Source organism: Gossypium hirsutum, chromosome D02, assembly GCF_007990345.1.
Source record: "Gossypium hirsutum isolate 1008001.06 chromosome D02, Gossypium_hirsutum_v2.1, whole genome shotgun sequence".
Taxonomy (NCBI): domain Eukaryota; kingdom Viridiplantae; phylum Streptophyta; class Magnoliopsida; order Malvales; family Malvaceae; genus Gossypium; species Gossypium hirsutum.
In genome coordinates, this window is record NC_053438.1 from 4,612,765 (window position 1) to 4,637,988 (window position 25,224).

At 30.7% G+C, this 25,224-nt stretch overlaps 3 protein-coding genes across 4 annotated transcripts; all 3 read right to left on the minus strand.

Annotated features, from left to right (window-relative positions):
• Positions 1 to 2,489: 2,489 nt before the first annotated feature.
• On the minus strand, positions 2,490 to 7,960 carry LOC107927654 (DUF21 domain-containing protein At4g14240). The gene is made up of 14 exons (XM_016858764.2): positions 7,620 to 7,960; positions 7,420 to 7,496; positions 6,363 to 6,446; positions 6,164 to 6,277; positions 5,856 to 5,939; positions 5,689 to 5,760; positions 5,460 to 5,527; positions 5,142 to 5,229; positions 5,001 to 5,036; positions 4,327 to 4,364; positions 3,395 to 3,749; positions 3,099 to 3,145; positions 2,923 to 3,004; positions 2,490 to 2,827 (listed from the first exon to the last, which is right to left on the minus strand). Exons 1-14 carry the CDS (start codon positions 7,879 to 7,881, stop codon positions 2,777 to 2,779), a joined length of 1,458 nt encoding a protein of 485 aa, XP_016714253.2. The 5' UTR covers positions 7,882 to 7,960; the 3' UTR covers positions 2,490 to 2,776.
• Positions 7,961 to 9,873: 1,913 nt separating this feature from the next.
• Positions 9,874 to 12,060, minus strand: LOC107927659 (organelle RRM domain-containing protein 2, mitochondrial). Of its 2 annotated transcripts, none has more exons than XM_041088109.1 (4): positions 11,625 to 12,060; positions 11,444 to 11,512; positions 10,493 to 10,599; positions 9,874 to 10,397 (listed from the first exon to the last, which is right to left on the minus strand). In XM_041088109.1, the coding sequence occupies exons 1-4, from the start codon at positions 11,845 to 11,847 to the stop codon at positions 10,383 to 10,385; spliced, it is 414 nt and encodes a 137-aa protein (XP_040944043.1). In that variant the 5' UTR covers positions 11,848 to 12,060; the 3' UTR covers positions 9,874 to 10,382. The 2 variants fall into 2 exon arrangements, with proteins under 2 accessions (XP_040944043.1, XP_040944042.1); XM_041088108.1 differs by having other exon boundaries at positions 9,874 to 10,411; positions 11,625 to 12,036.
• Positions 12,061 to 13,048: 988 nt separating this feature from the next.
• On the minus strand, positions 13,049 to 21,378 carry LOC107927625 (stem-specific protein TSJT1). The gene is made up of 5 exons (XM_041088110.1): positions 20,986 to 21,378; positions 16,680 to 16,920; positions 15,286 to 15,406; positions 15,101 to 15,210; positions 13,049 to 13,313 (listed from the first exon to the last, which is right to left on the minus strand). Exons 1-5 carry the CDS (start codon positions 21,186 to 21,188, stop codon positions 13,263 to 13,265), a joined length of 726 nt encoding a protein of 241 aa, XP_040944044.1. The 5' UTR covers positions 21,189 to 21,378; the 3' UTR covers positions 13,049 to 13,262.
• Between the last annotated feature and the right edge of the window lie 3,846 nt (positions 21,379 to 25,224).

A 25,224-nucleotide genomic window follows, 5' to 3' on the forward strand; every position in this document is an offset into this window, starting at 1 on the left:
ATGACTTGAATCCAAGACAACATGATAAAAATATATAAATAATATGATATGAATCTAAAATAATTTAAATCCGAAACAACCAAACTCGAAATAATAATTTTTTTGAAGATCAATCTCATTATATGTTCTTTATTATCTGTTTTTTTATACGATGTCTAAAATTACCTATAACCTCTCTCCAACCCTTAAATAGGAGGATAATGCGCTTCAGTGCACTCGAACTCATATCTTCCTGCACTGACAACAATACTGATGCCAATCGAGTTAAGACTCAATCTACAAATAAAAAAGAAATTTAAAATTTAAATTAAGGTAAATCATATTTAGAATGAGTTTGAATAGGTGATACGTTTACCTGTAATTAGTATAAAAATAATAATAATAATGAGATTAACTATTCTAATGTAAGATAAAAAGTAAACTAAACGCACCACACTCTACCAGACATCCAAACTCTTCTTTAATCAAATTAACTTGAAAACATCAATTTTGCCATTTCATATACAAACAATAGTTTACAGTGTAGGGGCAAAAGAATTCCATTTCATATATAGTACAAGTGAATGCATATTCCAGGGTTGATTTGTCAAGCACAGATTGAAAGGGGCCTTCTCCATCTTAACCCACATTTAGCCAACACTTGTCTCTCTCCAATCACCCAAACTACATACCATTTCTCTCTCTCTCTCTCTCTCTCTCTCTCTCTCTCTCTCTCTCTCTCTCTCTCTCACACACACACACACACACATACCCTTCCCTTCCCTTCTCTCTCTATATATAGTTCAATGTTCCCAAAAACAAACACACAAAACCCAGCTTCAACAATCATAAAAACACCATAAACCCAAAGTTGTCAAATACCTTTATAATCATATATATATATGTCGAGTCTCTGCTTGAACATGGCAGCATCTGGTTGCAGCCCTAAAGTCACAGGGATCCCTAAGCTTCGGCTATGGCGGAGGTGCTCGAGGTTGGTGAAAGAGCAGCGAACAAGGTTCTACATTATATGGAGATGCACTGTGTTGCTTCTACGTTGGGAGGATTAATAACTACGTATTTCAACAATGGAAAGCTCAAATTACTGTTGTTGTTCTCTTTTTTTCCCTTCCTTACATACTTAAAGGTTGTAGCTTCTAATGAGGTAAGAGGTGAAATTTTTGGCTTAGGCTAGTTAGAAACTAGAATGTACACTGATTTTTGTAAAATATATTGTAAAATTATCAAGCTTTTTCCCCGCCCCGCCCCCCCTTTTTCTAGCATTTTTCATGTTGGTTTTATTGTGAATGAATTTTTTTTTCTTAAACTTAACAACCCCTTTCCAAAAATTAGTAATCTGCTTCACCAATCATCCCTATGGAAAAATTCCTATGTGTTAGCTCTTAGGATTTAAATGATGATCACCTACTTGTACTTTGTTTGTGCATTTAATTAGTTAACTTTTTAACTCTTTATTATTCTTTTAAATATAATTTTTCTTAATTCATTGAGTATTAGTTCGATTAATATTAATATTATTGTCAGATATTCTTTTATCTCTTTACAAACTGATAAATTGTTAAATGAAAAATAATTAAAAAAGCAATTACAGTGAATCAATCATATCACATCGTTATCATCTAAAATGAAGAGAGGAACCCCCGAACTGAGCCTACTTTACCTCTTTACAAACAAGTTCCATTTTTTTTTGGTTGTTTGGATGAGACACTTCCATAAAGAGATAAAGTTGTTGAGTTTAAGGTTTCCTCTCTTCATTTTATGTGATAATGGTTGTTACTGTTTTTTAACTTTTTTATTCTAACAGACCATGTCATTTTGGTTCCTGTTTTGGTTACCACTCAAATAGTTTTCACCGTAGTGATCACCAACTTGATACAATTTTTATATGTAACCACTTCCCTCTCCGATTGTATTGGGAAAAGAAAGTTTAAGAAAGACTTTGTTTTTGCAAGAGGAAAAAAGAATTTTAATGAGTTTATATATAATTATAAGTTCGTAAATTTGGATTTTAAATCAAAAATTTAACTATATTAATCAAATTCATACTCAATTCAATCAGATATAATCATAGAAAATAAATAATTCGAATCTATTCAACTTAATCTAAAAATAGGCTAAATCAGAAATAACTCAAACTCAAAATAATTGAATTTGAGTGTTCCCCAATGACAAAACTTAAAATGTCCCAAATCAGAAAAACTTGAATGAGAAACCTGATTCAAAATTGACTTAAATTTAAAATGATCAACTAACTACTTGAGTAGTGATAAATGACTTGTAAGTCTTGCTGATATGAGATATTGAGTTGAAACTTAGATAACCCTTTTCTCTTGCCTTGGTATATATATGTGTGGATTGTTACAGCTTAAACAAGCCTACATGGCAGACCAATATGTAGGCAATATTATGGTTTGAAAGAATGGGTCAATGAGGAGCAATGGAGAAATTCACGCTACAAAAGTAATCCAAGTAAATTCAGCTCATGAAGCAAACCAAAGTAACCCAAGGGCCAATTCCATATATCATCACCCAAAAAATGAATAACTAAATAAAAACTTGGATTTTTAATTACATGTTTCGTGTCCTGCATATAAATTTAGATCAACCATTAAGCACAAGAAATTTATTTCGAGACATAGGAACCAAACTTAATGAACAAGGCTTTTTTATGTTCCTTTTCTTTTTTCCACCCTTGCAGTGTTAGAAACCAAAATTAAAAACAGAACTCCACTTGTTCTCAGCTGGTCCTATTACCCTGTGGGGGTAAGATATCACCTTACACAAGCTTTTTTGGGGCATGTCCTTGTCCTTGTTTACTTTGTATTTCCTACAGAAACACAAGAATCACCCCATCAATGTTTTCTTTTACTTTTTTTCCTTTTTGAATAATTTGTTTCAAAGCATTTTAATATGTTTCCTTACCACTCCTTTCTGAACGGTCAGCCGCCGGCTTGACGGTGCTCGTGCCACTGATGAAGCAGCAGCTGCTGCAGCAACACGGATTCTGCAATATACATATAGGATATCCATTGTTACACATTTTTATTCTTTTGGAGGTAACCAAAGAGAATATTGGAAGTTGTAGCACACCAATTTACCTTTTATGCACGTCAACATATTCATCTGTTTCATCCACTATCTCCTCCTGTGTTTTGTAAAGAAATTCAACAGCTCATTAACATTAAACACAGTCAAGAATAAAACAAGATAACATTAATTAGACTTATCAATCAGACAAACCAGATTGTTTTGGATCTAATCCATCTAAATTAGGCAGATTGTCATTTGTTGTTCAGGTCATTTCAGATTTGGGTTAGATAAGTTTGAGTTATAAAATCAGATTGAACTGAAAAGATCTAATTTTCGAGTTCGAGTTTAGAAGACTTCAATTTACCTGTAGAAGTTCTTCAAAAACATCTTCTAGGGTGATAATACCAATAACTTCACCATCTTCAATATCCTCTGATGTCATAGACGGTCCATTTGTTGCAGCATTCTTGCATAAAGGAGGCTTGAAAGACTTGTCAATGTCAACAGTTACGGACTCTGGCTTCTCGTCTTGTTTGGGAAGCAAAGGAGTTGTCAGTTGGGATTCTGCTGCATTGGAGAGACTATTATTTTCTTCACTTTTTTCTCCATCAACTGTAGCAGAAGCATTCTTAGATTTGCCTCTAACAACAGCTGCCATATGACTGCTGCCCTTTTGAAACTCATTCAATATATCATACAAAGGCATGTCAGATGGAACCCTGTTGAAAACATCCATTCATGAATCAGATGCCACCTCATTTTTTATTTTTACTTATAATTGGATGAATAGGATTGGTTTTAGGTAAGGTAAATCTGAATCAAATCAAACCTTAAAACTTTTTAGATTTAGGTCAATTTCAAGTTCAGATTGTTTTGAGTCAAGACTATTTGAGTTTCTTGGATTTATTAATTCGGTGAGTTGGATTTATTTTGGTTCAAGTTCATCTGTAACAGATCAAAAGTGAAAATTCTTAGGACATTTTATCTCAGGTCAGTTTCAAGTTCGGGTTGTTCTAGATTTGGATGATTTGGGTTTCTCGCCATTCTAGATTCGAGCTCACTCAAATTTTGATAATTTCAAGTTTAAATTATTTCAAGTTCAGGTTGTTTCTAGTTTAGTCATTTCGAGTTTGGATCTTTTCAAGTTTAGGTAATTTGGGTTAGAGTTGGATAGATTCGAATTGTTGACTTTTGTGATCGAATTAAGTTAAGCTGAATTTGAGTTTTTGCTGGTCGGGTGACTTCAATAAAAATTACAAAAAAAAATAGAAAAGAATCTATGAAAAACTAACAAACCTTGGAATTCTACGGATGGAAACAGCACTGACCGGTGTCTCAGTTGTTGGAATATTTTCAAATATTTATAGTATCCCAATAACTATAAATGAATGGGTGTAATTAATCAAAAGATAAAACTTTTGGTCATTGGTCAAAAGTTATATCATTTGATTTTTTAAAAAAGAATTATAACTATTCAAAAATATTATTTGAATAGTTACAAAATTAAATGAATAATTATTATTATTTATTTATTCATAAAGAAACCTATTGAAAGATGTCTTTATGAAGAGACATGAAAATTCCTATAAATAGGAATGGGATTTCATTTGGAAATCATATCAACAAATTCTAATATTATTTCTTCTCTTCCTTCATTTTCTAATATTATTAGATTATTCTATAAAGTATTGCTGCAGAAATCCTTTGTAGAAATTGAGTTTTTGTTATACATTACTCAGTGCATAGTGGACTATTCTCGTCAGTGCAAAACGCAAATAGTCATTGGCTTCATTGTATCCTCGAGGTTAATTTGCTTGGAACTCGTTTGCACACTGAAGATAAGTGGGGGCGAATATAACCTTAAAGATAGTGGCTTGATACACGCCTTGGAGCCTGTCCTATTTCTTCTTTTTCTTTTCGAGTTCCGATCGTGTGTTCGAGTTTTTTCCTTACCGGAGTTTTGTATTAACATCAGTTTCTGGACGCACAGTTAGAAGGCTTTTCACCTTATTCCAATTTTCAAACAAGACATTTGAGATAAAGAATGAGTAAAAATAACCAACAAGATCAGCCAAGCTTTCGATGAGAGACTCCATCAAATTAACACATACCAGCAAAAGTCCAATAATATTTTTGGGATTCCCCGAGTATACCGGGACTCGGCTATGACCTCGTGCAAGGATCTTACCCATTGCCTCCCTGAGGTAAATTGAACTTGAGGTTAAACATTGAGGAATGCATGAGAAACAAAAGCAATAATCAATGCTAGTAAACACACAACTGCACTTAATGTAGCACTTATAATGATGGATTAATGTTGTTAGAGCATCGTGCTGATAAAAGGACAATATCAACGCGTTATCGATGGTCCAGCAGATGTATTAATCCTTCTTATATTAACTACAATATGAACTGAGGACCAAAATTACCAGTCCAACTTTGAATTGACATCTAAAGAGAAAGTTGATTCTATAGGTGTCATAGCCTCCTCAGCCGTCTGTCCAAATAATTACAACAAAACAGGGACCAAAAAGTTAAAAGATGCTGAAATTGATTCAAACAGATCCCAGGCATTAGCATGAAAATTCTATGTTAGTTAATTTTGTCATCAATATTACATATGGCCATCAATGACATTAGTTTCATTGAGGTGCATACCTTTTCAGTCAAATCTAGTGCTCCACTAATAATTGTGGTCTCATCATGAGTGAGCTCACCTCCCTTTCCAGCCTAAATAATTAGTTCAAGAAACAATCTACATCATGATATGAAGAAAGAGACATGGAATGCAATGGAAAATTTCTTCAGTATCATATTGTATTTACCTCCTGGCTGTGGATGGAGACAAGAGCTTTTAGTTGAGCCCGCCTAAATAGTGCTTCATTATGCCCCAACATCCAATCCAGAACCTGGAAAACATACACAAATGAGAAGACAAATCAACTCTTATAGATACTATGTTCAAACTCAACTTTTTTTTTTCCTTTCTCTCTTTCCTTCCGCAAAACCCAAGCTGTTGCATGGATTTTGCATCGATCCGCTCCGTGATTTCTAAGAAACTACATAATACTCAAGTCTAGTGTATAATAAAGTTTCTACAGTAGGGAGTTAACAGAGTGCAAACCTATCATACCTTTCCAACGGGATAAGCTATTGGAAAGCAAAGAATCATTAAGACCCGCACCAGTCCTGATAAATTTGCACCAATAGCAAGCCCATATCTGGTGCAAAGTGCTTGTGGTATAACCTTAAAAAGTTAAAAGGAACAGTCATAGTCAAGGATTCACGGATTGATGCCAAATTAATGTAGTACAAAAGTTAGAAGAGCCTACCTCACCAAAAGCTAGAACAGAGGTCACTGAAAGTATGATAGCAACATACTCATTGAAAAGCTTATCCAGGTATATAGGAAGGGCCTGCAAAATGGAAATATCAAAGCTGTCAATGAAAGTCAACCATCTCTTGAACATTATCAGTGAATGTAATAGCTACTCATAGAACATCTTCATTATCATTTCCTAGCATCAACCCCCGTTGGAAGCATAAATAAAACAACAATTATATGTTTCTAACAAGCTAATTACTAAGGTCCATCAGTTAAATATCAACATTAGAGAAAGAACCAACTACCAATTCTTAACAACTTTAGGCTAAACCAATCCCATTCTTACAACCAAATTCAAGCAAAAAGTACATGGTGGCGGTGGGCAATCTCGTTGAATCGGATTTAACTGGTTGAACCGGAAATCGACTGATCCCACGATTCAACCAATATAATATAACTACATTGTAAAAACCGATTTGAACTGACAAAAGAACTGGAAACTGAAATTTTGGATTAAAAAATAAGAACTTTGGCTCAAACTTTGGATTAAAAATTTTGGATTAAACCTAAATTTTGGACTTCCTTCTTTTTATTATAAAATTTAACCTAAATGCCGAATCCCACGATTAAACCCATTTAATATTAACTTAGCCTGACACCATTAACTCTCAGTGTTACACATCAGTCATCACAGATGCCATCTTTGCCATTTCGTTTTTCTCCCCTGTTCATTTCTGTTCCCATCGGCAGCTATTATTGCTATAATTATATTTTTTTACTGTTAAAACCTTTCCATTCAATCACGCCCTTGTTTATTATCACATGGGTTGATGGAGTCCACATGCAAAGTTTGTCTAACTTGCACGTAAAGCAACGACATTAACCTTAATTATCAACTCAAAAATTCACTTTGTGATTTAAAACATCTAATCCTTCGTATTAGACAACTTTTTTTTAATCAAATACTATTGCATCAGAGAATGAAATAAATTAACAAAAAAAGTCATAATTCGACTTAAATTCTTATTTAATTAAACTAAAAAAGTCGTTAAATCAGTTTTTACCTCCATAGCAACAGCATTGCAAAGAAGCAAAGTCACCAAAAGCTGATGCTGTTTTTGAACCACCGGCAAAATAGCAGCTAAAAACATCATCATCATCATCAACAACAACAAGATCTCAAATCCAATCTAATAATAATCAAAACTTCAAAACGGAACCGTCACATCATTTTCAAATTAAAAAAAAAAGTAATGCCTTCTACCAGCTTGTTTTTTCTCAGTGGAAGTGCCGCTTCTTTGTAGAATCTCGAGCTCGACGAGACCGAGGGACATGAGTCCGAGAGTGAGACCCGACATCATCCCCGCAAAGAGTACGAAAAAACAAGAAAAGCCGGCGTATATGAACCACCATAGAGATCCGAACGGCAAACCTCCCCCGACGGATTCCAATCCGTTGACGGATTCCGTCGCCGCCGCCGTCCTCGACAGCATCCTCGCCACCAACACCGAATTTATCGGTTGCATTGTGGCTTGTTTTTCAATCACCAGGGAACAACAGTCCAGAAGGGAGAAACGATAAACAGCAAAAACAAAAAACAAAAGAACTCTTTTTTTTCAAATTTATTTCATTTGTGTATATATTCGGAACAAAAAAAAGAGGCAATCAAATGAGAACACGTGGCGGTATGGAGAAGGTTTTACTAGGTCGTTTTCATGGGATTCGGTGAAAATACCGGTAAGAACTGAATCAACGGTGATGCTTGGTTAGTTGGAAACACGTGGGTGAAATAGAACAATTCTACCTAACTTATAAAGCTCTTTATCCCCGCTTTATATTATAAATCAAATTGCAATTTTTCCCTTCTACACATAAAATGAGATACACGTGAGTTATTTAGTTATTACATCAGTTAAAGTCAGTTTTTAAAAATAAAAATAAATAAAATTTTTAATAAAAAAGATTAATTTATTATTTGATCTAATATACAATGATTAATTTACCTTTTGGGAAAATATAAGTTTATTAAATTATTATTAAGTTTACCTTTTGATTACTCAACTTCAAAAAATTACGAAATGATTACTAAATTATTCACAAGTTTTCATTTAAGTCGCTAAACTATTCAAAAGTTTTTATTTAAGTCATTGAGCTTTAAGTTTTATTTTAAAATTTGGTTAGCGAGCTCCAAGCGAGGATTTGAAGATTGGTGCGACGAATCAATAACATAAACGAGTAACAAGGCATGTCTTATATCCAAATCGATCTAAAGGTTAGTGTTGAAAATTGGAGAAAAAAATTATTTGGATTTTGATTCGTAGATTCATGATGTTCAAAGTTGTTTCATGAAAAAAAAAACTTAACTACATAAAAGGAAGGGAATGAAAGCTTTCGATTGGTACAAGCAGTTTTAACAGTGATTTTAACAGCCTATTGACTTAAATGAAAACTTTTGAATACTTCAATAATCATTTTGTAACTTAGAATAACTGAAATGTAAACTTACTAATAATCTAATGACCTTAAGTGCAATTTACCCTAAAAATTTTCACATGTTTTTTTTACTATGACACGTATCACCATTTAAATCTTACTTGTAGAGTATCAAATAACTTTTCATAATAATAATATGGAACTTTGATGTTTTAAGTTAAAAGTTTCATCATGTATGAATTATTTTAGAGTTCTGATTATTTGACTAATAATTCATTATAATAATAAACAATAATTGTAGTTATTTCGATTGCATTGGTTGTAATTATAGTTGTAATTTATTCTTTAAAAAAAAGTAAATAAAATGCTTAAACGAGTTTTGTTCGGTTTACGAGTAAATGACATTAACTCAATTTAGAAAAATATAATAAAACTAATAAATTATAAGCTAACAATGGGCAAATTCGAAATTGAGGACTAGAGAGGTGATTTTACCAGAATTTTTTGCCTAGGTCAGGCCAAGTTGAGCTGAGCAAGCTACCCAAAATAGGATGATTTATGCGTAGGCGCATAATATTGGTAGCCAAAGCCAGCATAGAACATTACAAGAACAGTCCAATTGTAACCAAGCTTACAATGAAAATGCAAAGCAAACAACAAATCCCCAACCACAGGTTAAATCACTGAACCCAACCTACCAGGACACTCCATCCATCGTCAAGAGGCTGAGTCAACACCATGATTTTTAAAACCAGATCGAAACGGAAATCGATTGAGGTACTAATCCGAAAAAAAAAGCATTAGATTAATTAACTCGCGGTTGAACATGTTTTTGTATTTTTGTAATAATTTTTATGATTTTTTAAATAATTTATTTAATTAAACTGGACAAATTCATCGAATCAAGAATAGGTGATAAGAAAGGGACAAAAGACAGAAAAGGAAAGAACATAAAGCAATAAAAACATATTTTAACCTTATAAATTATAATAAATAACCTAATTTACTATGATAAAATTCCCATGACAAAAATGAAAAATTTTCCTTACCATAAATTAAAAAGTAATTATAAGAAATATTTGGAATTATAAAAGGTAACTCAGATATGAAATTATGAAAAAGAAAATGGAAGTACTACACAAACTATCTCTACAATGGAAAGTCATGATATAGGATTTAACATTTAACTCTCCTTGCTTTAGGGTTATATTACCCCGGGCTTTTTTACTCGTATAATACTCGTGTCCGACACCTATTTCGGACAGATAAACAGATACGAGATTGCTATATGATCTTTCAAATATATGAAAATAACCCGAAATAAATCGAGCATACCCTAATGCAACATTTAGCCCCCTAATCCAACCCTACTCTTTTGCATTTGTGTAATCTGTACACTAAAACTTCAAGTGTTCAGAATGGTAAATACTGCATATCACCTCCTTGAGCACTTCTTACCTGCCGATGCTATCCATATCTGTCAATAAATCAAGGCCATTTTGCTATTTTGTCGGCACAAAATGATCCATCGAAAGTTTAGAACTTGTACTGTGTTGTCCTTCCCCGTTTCTTCGACAATCCAGGAACAGCAATTTTAACTGAAACGAACCTGCCATCGAAAAACTAAACAATTCGGTAGTGATGAATGTGAGATGGGGGAGGGAACCATGAGATGAGTGTCACCATAATTGCCAGAAATGCTACCTTCCCATTCAACTCGTTAACGGCTAGTTGCACAGACTCTTCGTTATCAAACCAAACGAAAGCGGATCCTAGAGACTGCTTGGATACTCTTTCCCTCACAACATGGACTGCAATATCATACAAAACAATTGAAGAGAGAGCCACGATATAAAAGAACCTGAAGTTCATCACCATCTGGATGAAAATAACAATGCTTAACATTTAGTCCCTGAACTTGGCAACCTTTACCACCTTGGTCCATGAACTTTTTCTGTCTGCATTAGGCTCAAAACTTAATAACTTTTCTCAATTTGGTCTTTGAACTTGGATCCTATTAAGGTATAATGACGTGACATTTTGATATTATGAATACATTTTTGTACTTTATGTAGATTTTACAAAAAATTTAAAGCTTCCATGTGATGATCTAGTACAATCTCAAAGTGTCACGTTATCCTTTTAATGAAATCCAAATTTAGGGATCAGATTGGAAAAAGTTCAGAAGTTCCAAGACTAATACAAATAAAAAGAATTCAAGGATTAAAATGGGAAAACTGTCACATTCAGGAACAAAATTATGCTTTATGCCTATACTAAATTCTTTTGCCACTAGTTCTTCTCCATAAATAACATTTTATTCAAGCAATATCTACTACAAAATAATCCTATGTCACTTTGACTCGAGGGTGAGTGTTGGATAAGGGTCCGTATTCAACATGAATATGTTAAATTTTTTTCTAAGTTTGTCCATATATTTGGAAGATCGTACCCCATATCCATGTCTGGAAATGTATGGACTAACATAGCAACAATCTGTCTCAAGGACATGAGTCTATTCAAAAATATATTTCAAGAATCTTAATTAGATAGAAAAAAAAAACACCACCTTTCCTAGAATTTAGAACTATTCCATGGATGAACATCAAATGATTCAAATTAAGTACCATTCTTAAGAAATTAACAAGTTTTCACCTTGTTTAACCTCCCCAAACTGTGAAAACACTTTCTTGAGACGTCCTTCAGCTGTTGACTGAGGCAATCCTAAGATAACAAAAATGTAGGCAGACAAAAACACAAACAGGTTAGCTGCATGAAATGATTACAACCAAAAATCCAAAAAAAATACACAAATCATGAAACTTTTTTGTTAAACCTTTGATGAAAACCCCAGTGGAAGGAGAAGTAGAAGGTTCTGATTGAGAAGTGGAGTAAGAACAGCAAAGGGGTTGATGGGTCAAATATGGGAAGCCTAGTCTAAAGGTTTTGGGGATATAGGGATTGGAGATTGAGCATTTTGAGGTGATTGTGGAGGGTATTGGAGGTTGAAGGGAGGGAAGTGGTGGTGAAATTGAAGAAGATGACCAAAGTACTGTCATTGGAGAAAAAAAGAAAAAGAAAAAGAAAACTGCAAATGCCCAAAGCCTTGATGGGTTTTTGTTTTGAGAATTTTATAAGACCAAATTGAAACATTTTTTTTCCTATGGCCCTAAAATTTGATGGGTTCATCTTTGTGCCTGGACAAAAGCCTAAAAGGCTAAAACATCCTTTACTATCAAGGGATGTGTATTTTCCCTCAAAAAGGGAAAAAGAGTATAAAACTTATTTCTTTATAAAATACAAAGGAAATAATTTTTTATAAATTTTTTTCAAGAATTAATCTATCCGTCGGGTTAGATTAGGAACGCTTCTTAAAAGTATTTTTTGTCCCCGAAGTATTCTTCCAAACAAAATTAAAAATTGGCTCAAAAGCACATTTTTCAAAAGTTGAAAATTTTAGTTTCTCCTCCTTTTAAGAACCATTTCTAAACTAGGCTTCAGTAAGTTTAGCTCGATCCAATTTGAATAAGGTGATTTTTTTTTGTATTTGTAGGAATAAATATAGTAGAGTTAGGCTATTTTATCCAAATAACCTAAAAAAACTAATTACGTAAATGACTTTAATTCAAAAACAATCATATAAATAACCTGAAATGAACAGTAAAATTATATTATGGGACTAGATGGTCGGTGCCACTGTTTTTTTTGTTAAAAAAATAATTTTTAGAGTTTTGAACATTAGATGACCAACACCCATATATTTTTTTCAAACCGTATCATACTGGTATATATTTATACTAATATTAGACTACTTATCATGTTGTTAATTATTATTGCATCACTCACATTATTATTAAATTTAAATTAATATGCACAATTAATTTAATATGCGAATAAGAAAAGTAAATATAATATTAGTAAAATATAATGTTTTTGAGGTAAATAAAACACTTTACTTAAAGCTTTAATATATTTCCAAGATAAAACAAAACCTTCAACAGTCCAAACAGAATTGTGAAAATTTAACCAACGAAAAATTTTTTTATATAAATACTAAATAAATGTATCTTGTCGTAACTTTTTTTATAACAATGTATCTTTTAATGAGATATCTTTTTATAAGGTTATATTGTTTTATATGATAACTTGACATACAAAAATTACGTCTATACAACACGATTATTCGTTAATAATTATAATATATTTGACCTTTTCTATAAAATAAGATATTGGGCTAAAGAAAAAAAAAGAACAACAAAGTGATATAATATATTTTTTTCCATCAAAAAGAAAATTAGATCCACAATGTAGAAAATGAAGTCCTTTTGTAGTCTTCTTATTTAATAAGGTCTATATCAAATTTAGGACCCTCAAACTTGTATTACACTACAAGTTAGAGCTGTACAGAAGATCAAAACCTATATATATATATATATATGTTACAAACAGAGTTACTACCATTTCTCACATGGATTTAGAAACTGAGCATAGGAGACTCGGTGCCTGCAACTGTTGGCCCTTCCACCTGCAATTTACAATCCAACACACAACATTAATTTCATCCATTTGCACCATTAAAAGTTGGTCCTTTTACGCCAGCTTGATATATACATGACACCTCACGTGCCTTTGTCCCATTTACGTTAGATCAAAAAGTAAATTGGTCAATTTTACTAAAGTTTTCATCCATTTTTATTGTTAAAAACTAATCTTTGTACTTCAGCATAAAGTACACATGACACGCCGCGTGTCATTGTTTGATTATTCCGTCAGTCATGTCACTTTCTAACAGTACAAATGGATAAATTTTTTAACAAAAAAGTCAATTTACTCTTTGATCTAACGTTCAAAGACTAATAAAAAGTATAAAATACAATTCACCTCATAATAGTAGGGTGTGCAAAATTCGGGTAAAACTGAAAAAATTCGGTTAACCAACCGAATTCGGTTAACCAACCGAATTCGGTTAATCGGTCGGTTAACCGAATTTTTTGGGTCGGGGGTCAGTTAATTATTTTTTTAATTTTTCGGTTAACGGTTAATTCGGTTCGAAACCGGTCGGTTAACCGAATTTTTTCGATTTAACCAAAAATATTAATAAATAAAATTATAATATATAAATAGGCCCACTATTCACCTAAACCCAATCCAAACCCAAGTATTCAATCCAACCTAATTATCCAACCCAATTACACAACCCAACCCAATCATAAAATTACAAATAATTTAATAAATAAAAATAAAAATCTAAAACTAAAACTAAAACTAAAGTATAAAAGTCTAAAAATAATTTAATTATGTATGATTCAATTAGGTTAATTCGGGTAATTCGGGTAATTCGGGTAATTCGATTAATTTGGTTAATTCGGCTAATTTTTAACCAAAAATAAAAAACGTATAATTTTCGGTTAATTCGGTTAACCGACCGAATTAATCGAAAAATTTTCGGTTCGGTTAATTTTTTTGAAAAAATTTCAATTCGGTTAACGGTTAAAAATTTTGAAAGGTCGGTTAATGCTATTTCGGGTCGATTAACCAGTCGGTTAACCAAATGAACACCCCTACATAATAGAGAGATCTCCATGATACTTTACCATTTTGTTATTTGAAAACAAGTTGCTAACTATTTTTCACCACAATCTTAAAATTACTTGCTTATGCCAGTAAATTAATAATTGTAGAAACTAATTATTTTAAAAATCAAGAAATGAGGTGATACACTCTCAATGCCACAACATACTTTAATGAAATTCAAGTTTAAAGATTAATTTTTAAAAAAATTATTAAATTTCAAATTTAATATAGATAAAAATATTAATAAGGAGAAAAAAATTACTAAATTCATTACTAAAGGTTCCTTTACGTAGGAATATATGTGATGCATATAATGATGCAAATAAAGTAAATTTTAGTGGCCTCTTTACTTTTATTCATAGGGTACCATTCTTCTTCTGCTACCAACAAAAGATAAGAAGCTTTAAAGTTTAAACCACCTTTTTTTCTTCTTTTTCCTTTTTTTTGTTCAACCTTTAAACCACCTTTTTGGTGAACCAATTTCTGTTGGTATCACATGTACCATATTCCTATGTAAACCATAAATTTTGGGACCAACTTTTTGTTATTTATATTTAAATATAAGTATCGGATATAAGTATCTGTCTGAGATAGATATAATCAAAATATTTTAATTTTTTATATATATAATTTTAAGTATTTTTGAAAGTCATACTTCAATATTAATGCATCAAACACAAGTATTTCATGAAAACCTAAACTCGAGACAATATATGTATATATAAAAAATCATGTTACCTTATATGTAGCACCCCACATCTCCTCGTCTTCTGCAGGAACAGCAGTGATTTTGTTCTTAGGGTTTTCATAGCTCATTAGTTCTCCAACTGCTGTGGAGAAGAAACAGCCTGTGGAAAAATGAACTTAATTAGTGAATGTCAAATTCACTGTAAATGAAAAAAAAAAGGTTTTAGGGGAGCCACCTTGAGGGAAAGAAGCAAGAGATTTGCCACAGGCACCTTTCAGCAAATCAACATTATCAGCAAAGGCCACATGTCCGTCAGCCGTGATTCCCCAGTAAAGAGGAACCTTACCAACTTGATCCTGCCAATATCATCCCACCCCCAAACATTTCTCAAATTAATATCCAACTTGTCAACGGATTTAGGAGGAGGACTTTTTTTAGAAAAAAAATTTAAATTGTTGTTTGTCCAAAATCAACAAATCTTTCAATCAGTTAGTATTATCTTTGAGCTAAGAGTAACTCTATTGAGAGTCTAAGTGCCAAAGGTGGGGTTTATAAAACAAGAGCGCTTTCTTGGATCCTATTGGTAGGTGACCATGCGCCTTGCATGATCCGATCCGACAAAATGCTCCTACTCTATGAACCTCACCTTTAGCTCGAACTCTCTATAGAGTCGAGAGATAAAATCTCAACTCGACCTGAGGACAATAATAGCTCATTTAAAGGTCTACTAACTCCAAACGGACAACACTTCGAAAATTATTTTGAAAAAGAGTCAAACTCTCTTCAACAAGATATTAAAAATTATTAGATCATTTTTTTTCAAACAATTTGAAATTCAATCATCTTTAGGATTTAGGTAAATTTTAAAATCAAGTTCAAACTAGACCTGTCCATGGGCCAGGCCGGGTCGGGTTCAGGTCGGGTCGGGTTCAGGCCGGGCCCAGAAAAAATTTTGGCCCGCCTCCTAGGCCCGAGCCCGGCCCGAAATTTTGCCCAGGCCCGGCCCGGGAAAAATATCATAAGCCCATGCCAGCCCGGCCCATTTTTAAAATAAACATTAAAAAATTATTTTAAAAATAAAAAAATTAAAAAGTATTTTTAAAGTATTTTAAAATTAAAAAATAAAAATAAAAATATATATTTATTATATTTGGGCTGGGCCAGGCTGGGCCCGGGCCAAAAAAATGGTGCCCGAGGCCTGGCCCGTTTTTTAAACGGACCTCATTTTTTTGCCCAAGCCCATATTTCGGGCCTATATTTTTACCCGAACCCTCCCATATTTCGGGCGGGCCTTCGAGCCGGGCCGCATGGACAAGTCTAGTTCAAACTACTTGTTTGAGGTTTTAAAGTTTCAAACCAGGTCATTACACGTACGAGTCATTAAATGTTCTAATTACTTCAAGTCTATGATTAAATTAATCTAGAACACGGATAAAGACAATGGGCATTTAAAACAATTTTTTGTCTCCACCCCTAATCTAAATTTGGGTTAAAAAAGTTTGGATTGTTGTCAAATTAAGTAAAATCTATATAAATTTGAGTGTATCTATTTTTTTTTTTAATTTAGATCAAAATTGATAGGTTTAAAACAACATCTAAAGATTAAGGAGAGAGAGTAATTGAACTTACAGAAGCCACAAACAAGGTGGAGGTGGAGTTGTCAAAGACAATGAAAGAAAAGGATCCATTCAGATGGGCAACCATATGGCTGGGAGGGTAAGGTGCTCTGTCACGAAGAGCCTTGTAAGCTTCTATCACCAACACCACCTCTGTTGCTGACTTACCAAGTCCATATTGCTGCTTTAAACTCCCTAAGTTATCAAGTGCCCCCTCAAACATGCAGAATATTTCATCTTTCACCGCGAATGACCTGCCATTAACGTATTTTATGAAATTGAAAAGGTTAGTCCCATTGGATAAAACACTTAAATTTCATCATAAAATTATTTACTTAAAAATCAACAATTTAATAATTTATACTTAATAAATTAATAAAAGTTAGAAGTTCAAATTCATATATTACTGATAATTAGACCAATTTCTCACTTTTTATAAAATAAAATAATTGAATTCTAACATATTAAAATTAAAAGAAAACTAACTTGTCCGAAAAATTAAAAAACTAAAATTCTCACTTTTTCTATAAAATAAAAAGATGAAATTCATAATTAAATATAATTTATTATTATGTTAAAACTTAACCATTATTTCTCAATGAAAATTTATTTTATAAATCATTTCTACCATATCTTTCATGGTTCCTTTCCAATTATTTAATCATATTTCAACAATTTTATTCATGTTATTCATACACAATGTTGTTGCTTTTTTTGAATCCCGAACCCTAAATCTCAAACTTGAAATTCAAAACTCCAAATATAAACCTCGAACCTAAACTTGAAACTCTAAGGTTATTTTAGGATTTTATGTTTTGAATTTAAAATTCGGGTTTAGGATTCCATATTTAAGTTCGGATTTAGAATTCAAATTAAAAATTTCAAGTTCAAAATAGTAAAAAATGCTAAAATTATATATAAATAACGTACAAAAATTACTAAAATATCATTAAATTATTAAAAATAGAACCTAAATAATTTCTCCTTTTCAATAACCTAACAAGCATATCACTGCCCTTTCGGCCTCAAATCACTGTCCACCACGAGGGTCCCAATCCTATTTAGGCAACCTTATCCTTTATGCTATCCAGATTAATTTATTACCCCCACCCACCACAGGTCATTGCCATGCAAGAAATTTGAAAAAGAAAAAACAACTTTATATATAATAATATAAAATAAACCCTAAACCAGCATATTTAAAATATAGAGGTATATTTAAAAAGGCATAATGATTTATTTGGTCCTCCAATTATACAAAACAATTATTTTAGCTTTATATTTAATTTTTCACCTTTTTTAACTCTTAAACTGATTTTTTTTTAATCAAATCACTCAAAAAAATGAAAAAATTAATTTTCTTTAACTTTGTTGATGTTACATACATTTGGATGATATGTCAGTATTTAATTACTTTTTTAAAATTTTAAAATTTAAAAAAATTTATAAAAACTTTTTTTTTAAATTAATTAAATGTTAATGTGTCATCTATTTGGTAATCCACATATATGACACATCAGCAAAGTTAACAAATGTTAACTTTTCTATCTATTTTAGGGTGATTTGACAAAATATAAATTTAAGAGCTAAAAGAGGTGAAAAATTAAATGGAGGGTTAAAATAATTTTTTTTATAAAATTGGAGGACCAAAAAATTTATTATGCCGTTTAAAAATAATGTATAATTTGAAACTAATTAATAACAACACATGTAATATGTATGATATTAAATAAAAAATTAAATTATATTGTGAATAAAATAAAATTTAAATAAGTAAATATTTTAAAAATATTAAATCGACTATTATTGGTGGAGGTAATAAAGCGTATAAATAGAATTAAAATGTATAAATTATTTTAAAATAAAATTTTGATTAAATGATAAAATTAAAATTTTATTAATCAAATGTCATGAGTTCAATCTAATCATATATCAAATTATTTATTGATTTTTTTTAAAATATAAATTAAATTGAAATAATTTTAATTTATAACACTAATCCAAAATTTATTCCCATCAATATCATATAATAAAGAAATAGCAATTTTATGTACAAAATCATCTGGCCATCCACTAGTACTAGTGGTGACTATACTCATAAGTTACAATCAGATGTCCTGGATGTTAGACACGTGTATGGTTGAAATTAAATCTAAAAAATCCTATTTTGAAAGTCCGTATTTCAATGTCATCAAAATATGGCCACACGTAAACCAATCCCCGGACCCCTCCCTACCCACCAATGAAAATGAAAAATCATTATGACTTTACGTTGGACCGAGTTATCTGGTTCTGTGGTCCGCAAAACAAATATAGATGTGATTGTGTCATCTGAGTCTGTAGTGTTACGGAAAAAGGACTTCCACTAAAATGAATTTTTTGTTCACTATAATTTGTTGATATTTTATTAGTATAAATAAAAGTTAATTAATTAATCTCTATACTTTAAAAATAATTTAAAAATAAATTTTTTTTGTTAAAAATCCACAATTAAATGATGATGTGAAAAATAATACCCAAGATGAAATTTATTTTTATTTTAGAAAACGTAAAATTCAACATGATATATTAAAAAAATTGAATAAATGGGAAAATGAAAACATAATTTTTTTAATCCTATTTATCCTTTAATCTATCTTACTTACATAATTTTATTTTGAAAAAAATCAAACCATCACTTACAACAAATACAAATAAAATATTTAACAAAATGACCAATTTGTACCTTTTTTTCTATCATACAATGGTTAATTTGCTCATCTTTTTAGTGAAAAGAGCAAAATACAATTCAATTCCTTGTACAAGTGCCTCTCGATATTTTTACCCCTTTTTTCTCTCTTCTTTTATATCTACTTTAATTTTCAGTTCCTAGTTGACATGGGCAAATTCACATATTTTTTTTAATAGGCCAAAATTGGATAATAAATTTTTTAGATATCAAAGCATAATTTTACAATGTATTAATTTATGATTTTATCATTTTTAAGGGATTAAACATAATTTTCTTCATTTTGGAGGTTAAAATACAATTTTACCATAAATTAATTTTAATTTAATCATTTAATAGTAACTTATATGACAAAATTTCTATTTAAACACTCAAATTTGTCTCTACTAATTGAATCGGTATCACAAGTCAAATAAACACCAATTCAATTGGAAAATATCTAAACTACTATTCTACCTACAAAATTCTTTATTCAAATCAACACTTGTAATGTTTCTATTCTAGTTATTATAAATTTATATATGTTGAACTAATAGAAAATCTTTTAAATTGTATTATTTTAAAACTTAAAAAACTTAAATATTTGTGCACACATAAATAAGTTTTAATTTTTAACCTTTTTTTCCAAATCTTTTGAATTATATTTTAATAAGTTTTTAAATTTAAATTTATAAATCTATAACATAAATCAATCTTTCACTTAAAGATACGATTTGAGTTAATCTATTACCAACTTAATTGAAAAAAATTCTAATATATATATATATATATATTACAAATAAAAATATTATTACGATAATATTAATCTCTCTTAATAATTTATATAAAATTATTAAAATAATCTATTTAATGGGTGTGATGTGCAAAATTTAACTAAATGATGAAAGTTTAACTAAATAACAGTAGGTTTTAAATATATATTTTAAAAATATTTATAAAAAACAATATAATATTTTAATATTTTTTAAAATATCTAAATGAAATTAATTTTATTTTTAAATAAATATAATATTATATATATCAAAATTATTTTTTTAACATCTATTACGTGACGTCAATTCAAATTTAAGTTCATACAAAAATATTTAAAAAATTATTTATTACAAATTTTATGGAAAAGTGCTAAAATTTTAATGTCAAGCATATAATTGGGTGTTGAATCTATTTTAAAAACAGAATAAATTGAACGTCAAGTATTACGTAATACTTATAATTTTCTATTTGTTCATCTAGAAAACAATCGTCAGCCTCCGATTAATTAAATTAATTTCTCAGTTCCTTTAAAAAATCTTCAGGGATTACGAAGCTTTAGATCAACTTCAGAAGCTATAGATGAAAATTTTATATGAACAAAATTTTATTAGTAATTATTTGCGTAAATTTATATTGTAAATTATGAAATTTTAATTGAAACAGTTGACCACTGTTTTGATCAACTTAAGAAGCTAGAGATGAAAATTTTAAATTCGGATAATTTTGCTCTTAATCTCACTTAAACATATGAAATAAATTAAAATCACGACGGTTTCTTAGCCTTATCGATCATCAAATGATCCAATGGTTAAGATCCAACGTGATTGATATTTTTTACCTGGGAAGTAAAGCAGACTCGTTACGGTGAGAATACGCGAATTGGACATGATCTCCGATCTGCAAGGACACGGTGGAGGGGTTTGCCTCGATGAACCGTTTCACAAGAGCGTCCGCCGTTATCTTAGGCGACGGCGTCCTGCAACCGGCCGCCACCAGCTCGTCCGGCGGGGACACTATCGCTCCGCTGAATACTCCCAACATTTTTTTTTTCACTCAAAACAAATATTCTCTGAAGGAAAGATGAGCAATTGTTTTTTGGTCGGAACTAGAAGAATCTATACAGAGCTCGAATATAGGAATGAATAAACAAAAATGGGCGGGGACGCAATTGCATTTATAGGAAATAAATACAAATATATGGGTTAATTTCATTAAATGTCCTTAGTAGTTTGATCTAAATTATATATTAGTCCCTGAACTTCAAAATATCTTAATTAAATCCTCAAAGTCTTTGTGTTAGTCTATGGCTATGCATCAAATTGAACGCTAAATTTTAGCTCAGATTTGCGGGCTATCATATTTAAAAGGTTAATTATATCATTTTATTCTTAAATTTATCTTCAATATTCAATTTGGTGCCTAGACGATACCAAATGATTTCATGTGACCCAATGAACGTTTGACACGTGTGTTTTAGTAAAAAGACCTAGGTACTTAATTGGGACAAAAAAAAAGGTAGGGTGCCAAATAAATATCGAAGCCAAATTCAAGTATCTAGCTAAGACAAAAGGAAAATTTAAGTATCAAATTGAAAAAATCCATGTACCAAAGTGAACATTGAAGTCAAGTTTAAGTATCAAATTGGGACAAAAAATTTTCAAATACCAAATAATTTATTAACCTTATTTAAAACATGTGGACCAAATCATAAACATATTTGTATCTATGGTATGAACAATTTAGAATTAACATGTTTAAAAAATTGTAAATATTAATGCCACCGTTCTTTATATTATATCTAAGTTATTTATGTAATAAATAACACGTCTACGTGTTTTAAATATATTCTATGTTAAATTCAAACTAGCATTTAGTACTAGAGTTGTCTATGGGCCGGGCCAAGTAAAAAAATTAGGCCCATTTTTTAGGCCTTGGCCTAACCCGAAAATTGGGCTTAGATTTTCTTAATATAGGCTTGGATAAAAATGCTAAAACTTGAACTTGGCTCGGCCCTTCTATTTTAAAATTTTTTATATTATTATTTTTATATAAAAATAAATTAAAAAAATATAATACATCAAATACACTAAAAACGTTAAAATAAATGTTTCCTTATAAATGATTTTAAATATATATATACTTAAATAATACTAAGATAAGTGCAACTTAACAAGCAAATATCTCTACAATAGTAGCAAAATTAATAATAAAATAAGAATTATACAATATCTAAACAATAACAGTAAAATGATAGCAAAACAGTAAAAAAATAGCACTTTTTTTATTTTTTTGCAAATTTGGGCTGGGCCCTGGTAAAAAATCTTACCCAATGCCTATCGAAGCTCATTTTTTGAGTCTATATTTTTCCAAGCTCTTTCACTTTTTGGGTGAACTTTTTGGTGATCCGGTTCATGGACAAGTCTATTTAGCACTCAAGCTTGCATCATAGTGATTGAAGGACTTAATTTATATTATATTGATATTTAGAGAATTTGCTTTAAACATTTTGAAGTTTAAAAATTAATTTAGAATCTAAGCCCAAGTATAGTTTGGAACTTCGGGGGACGTCTGATGAAATTAAACCATTATACACGACAAGGGCATTATCGTAAACACGTATCTCGTTGATTCTGTTTTTATTTTTATTGGGTTTATTTTTCGTATTAAAAAATAAGGCATACGTTAATAATCTAAAGAATGAAGATGGGACACGTGGCAGTAGGTCCTACCAAGCTGGCTATTATTCTTAGCTTAGATGCTCTGGTCGTGACATACGTTATCTTAGGTTGCGGGGGGGCCTATGATAGCATCCTCGTTATATTGGCATTTGGAATATGATTTTTCTTATGAACAATTAGGGAAATGCATTTACTAATTAAAATTAAAGAAAGATATTTCGTAAACCGAGTTTTTAGACTTCATATGTAGTATTATGATGATGATAAGTGTTCAATTGAGCATATTAAAATATTAGACATAAATAAGAATAATATAAATTTTTGCTTTTCAACTTAGAAATTAGGTTCGTTTTGATAAATATACTTTTCTCTGATCCATTTTAGTCCTTGAGCTTGGCAAGTAAATTCATTTTTATCCATGAATTTAGATTTTGTCAATATTTGATTATATGACCAGTGTTACTGGAACATGACTGGATTAGACGGATCGAGAACTGGTTGATATAACAAGTTGGACAAAGGGGTACCAAAATCGAAAACCAAGACAAAAGTCGATAGTTGAACAAGTTGAATTAGCTTAATTTTTTTTATAAATTTTTAATTAATTAATTAATTATTGTTGGTCCAATGTCCGAACAGATCAAACTGGTTGAATTGAGAACAAGTGGTTTGATTTGTTCAACCACCGGTCTGGTTATTAAAGTACTAAATGTGACACTCTGAAATTATTTAATTTTCAAATGATGATGTGGCACGGCCATCAAACTTTTTTATTATTCAAGTTAAGGGACCAAAATGGACCTAGTCGTCAAGTATAAGTACCAAAGTGGACAAAAAAATAGAGATACCAAAGTGAACCTAATTGCAAGTTCAGGGACAAAAAATATATATTTATCCCAAATAAAAATGTATATAAAATAAATGAGACAATAGTAATTTTTTAATTCTACTTGTGGAATTAATACAATATTTTTTTTTATAAATAAAACTATTAAAATTATTTGTTGGCCAATTAATATCTATTAATTCAATTTTTATATGTATTTAATTATTAATTATTATTTTTTACAATTTTATTCGAACCTAAATTATCTTTAATATTATTAATATCTTATAAATTATGGATGGAATTTTTAAATTGCATGATAGAATCAAGAATTTGGAGCATATCTAATGTCTTTATATGAGTATATTTAAAGCAAGTTGCTTATCTTCCATCCTGAAACCAATGAAGGAATCCGTCTTTTGGGGGAAAGTTTAGCTGTAATAGCGGGTCCGATAACCTTTTTTATTTATTTATAGAAAACAACTGCCTACAATAAGGCTGATGGAAGCTTATATTAACCACTTGTTGATGAGCATTTTCTTCGAACAAAGAATTAGCATGATCAGGTGGGTCTTCAAAAGTCGATAATTTATTAAGATCGCTAAGAATAATTTTAGCTATACAACTGTCAGTCTATTATACTTTCGCGGGACATGCTGATAAACTTTAATTTATGTAATATCCAAATATAAATATGTATGGTTGTGAAATTTGATTATTGTGTTTGGGTTTTGTAAAAATAGAACGCTGGTAATGACAATATATCACAAAGAAAATAGAAATAAAAATAAAAAACACGGAATTTTTATGTGGAAACTCTTTCAGGAAAAAACCATGGGTAGATGAGAAGAAAATTCACTATGTCAAATTCGAATGATTACAAGAGGAGTTTCAACTACATCTATTTATAGGTTAAAAAAACTTAATTCTAATCAAAGTCAAATATATTATACTCATAAATACTAAATCTCCTAGAAAGAAGATATTTTTTGTTTAGCTTGACTTGCAAGCAATTTCTTAGAATTTGGGTCACACAACTCTAATAATCTCCACCTTGACACGAATTCTCAACAAACAAGTTTTTCACCTCTTCTATAAAACCCCTTAAGGGTTTAACTTTAACAATAAACACCAATCAAGTCTAAGCAATGCTCAAACTTGGTTATAGGAAGTGACTTAGTCATCATATCTACAAGATTTTCATGAGTACTAATTTTGCTTACAACAATATCACCACGAGCAACAATATTACGAACAAAATGATACCCAATATCAATGTGTTTTGTTCTTTCATGAAACATTTGATCTTTTGTAAGTAATATGACACTCTAACTGTCACAAAATATTGTACTGATTTGAAGGTATTATTTGAGTTCACTAAAGAGTCCCTTCAACCAAATATATTCTTTACAAGCTTCAGTAATCGCCATGTACTCAGCTTTAGTGGTAGACAAAGTGACTGTAGTTTGCAAAGTGGCTTTCCAACTGATTGCACAACCTCCGATTGTAAAGACATAACCTGTAAGAGATCTTCTTCTATCAAGGTCTCTAGCAAAATCAGCATCAACATACC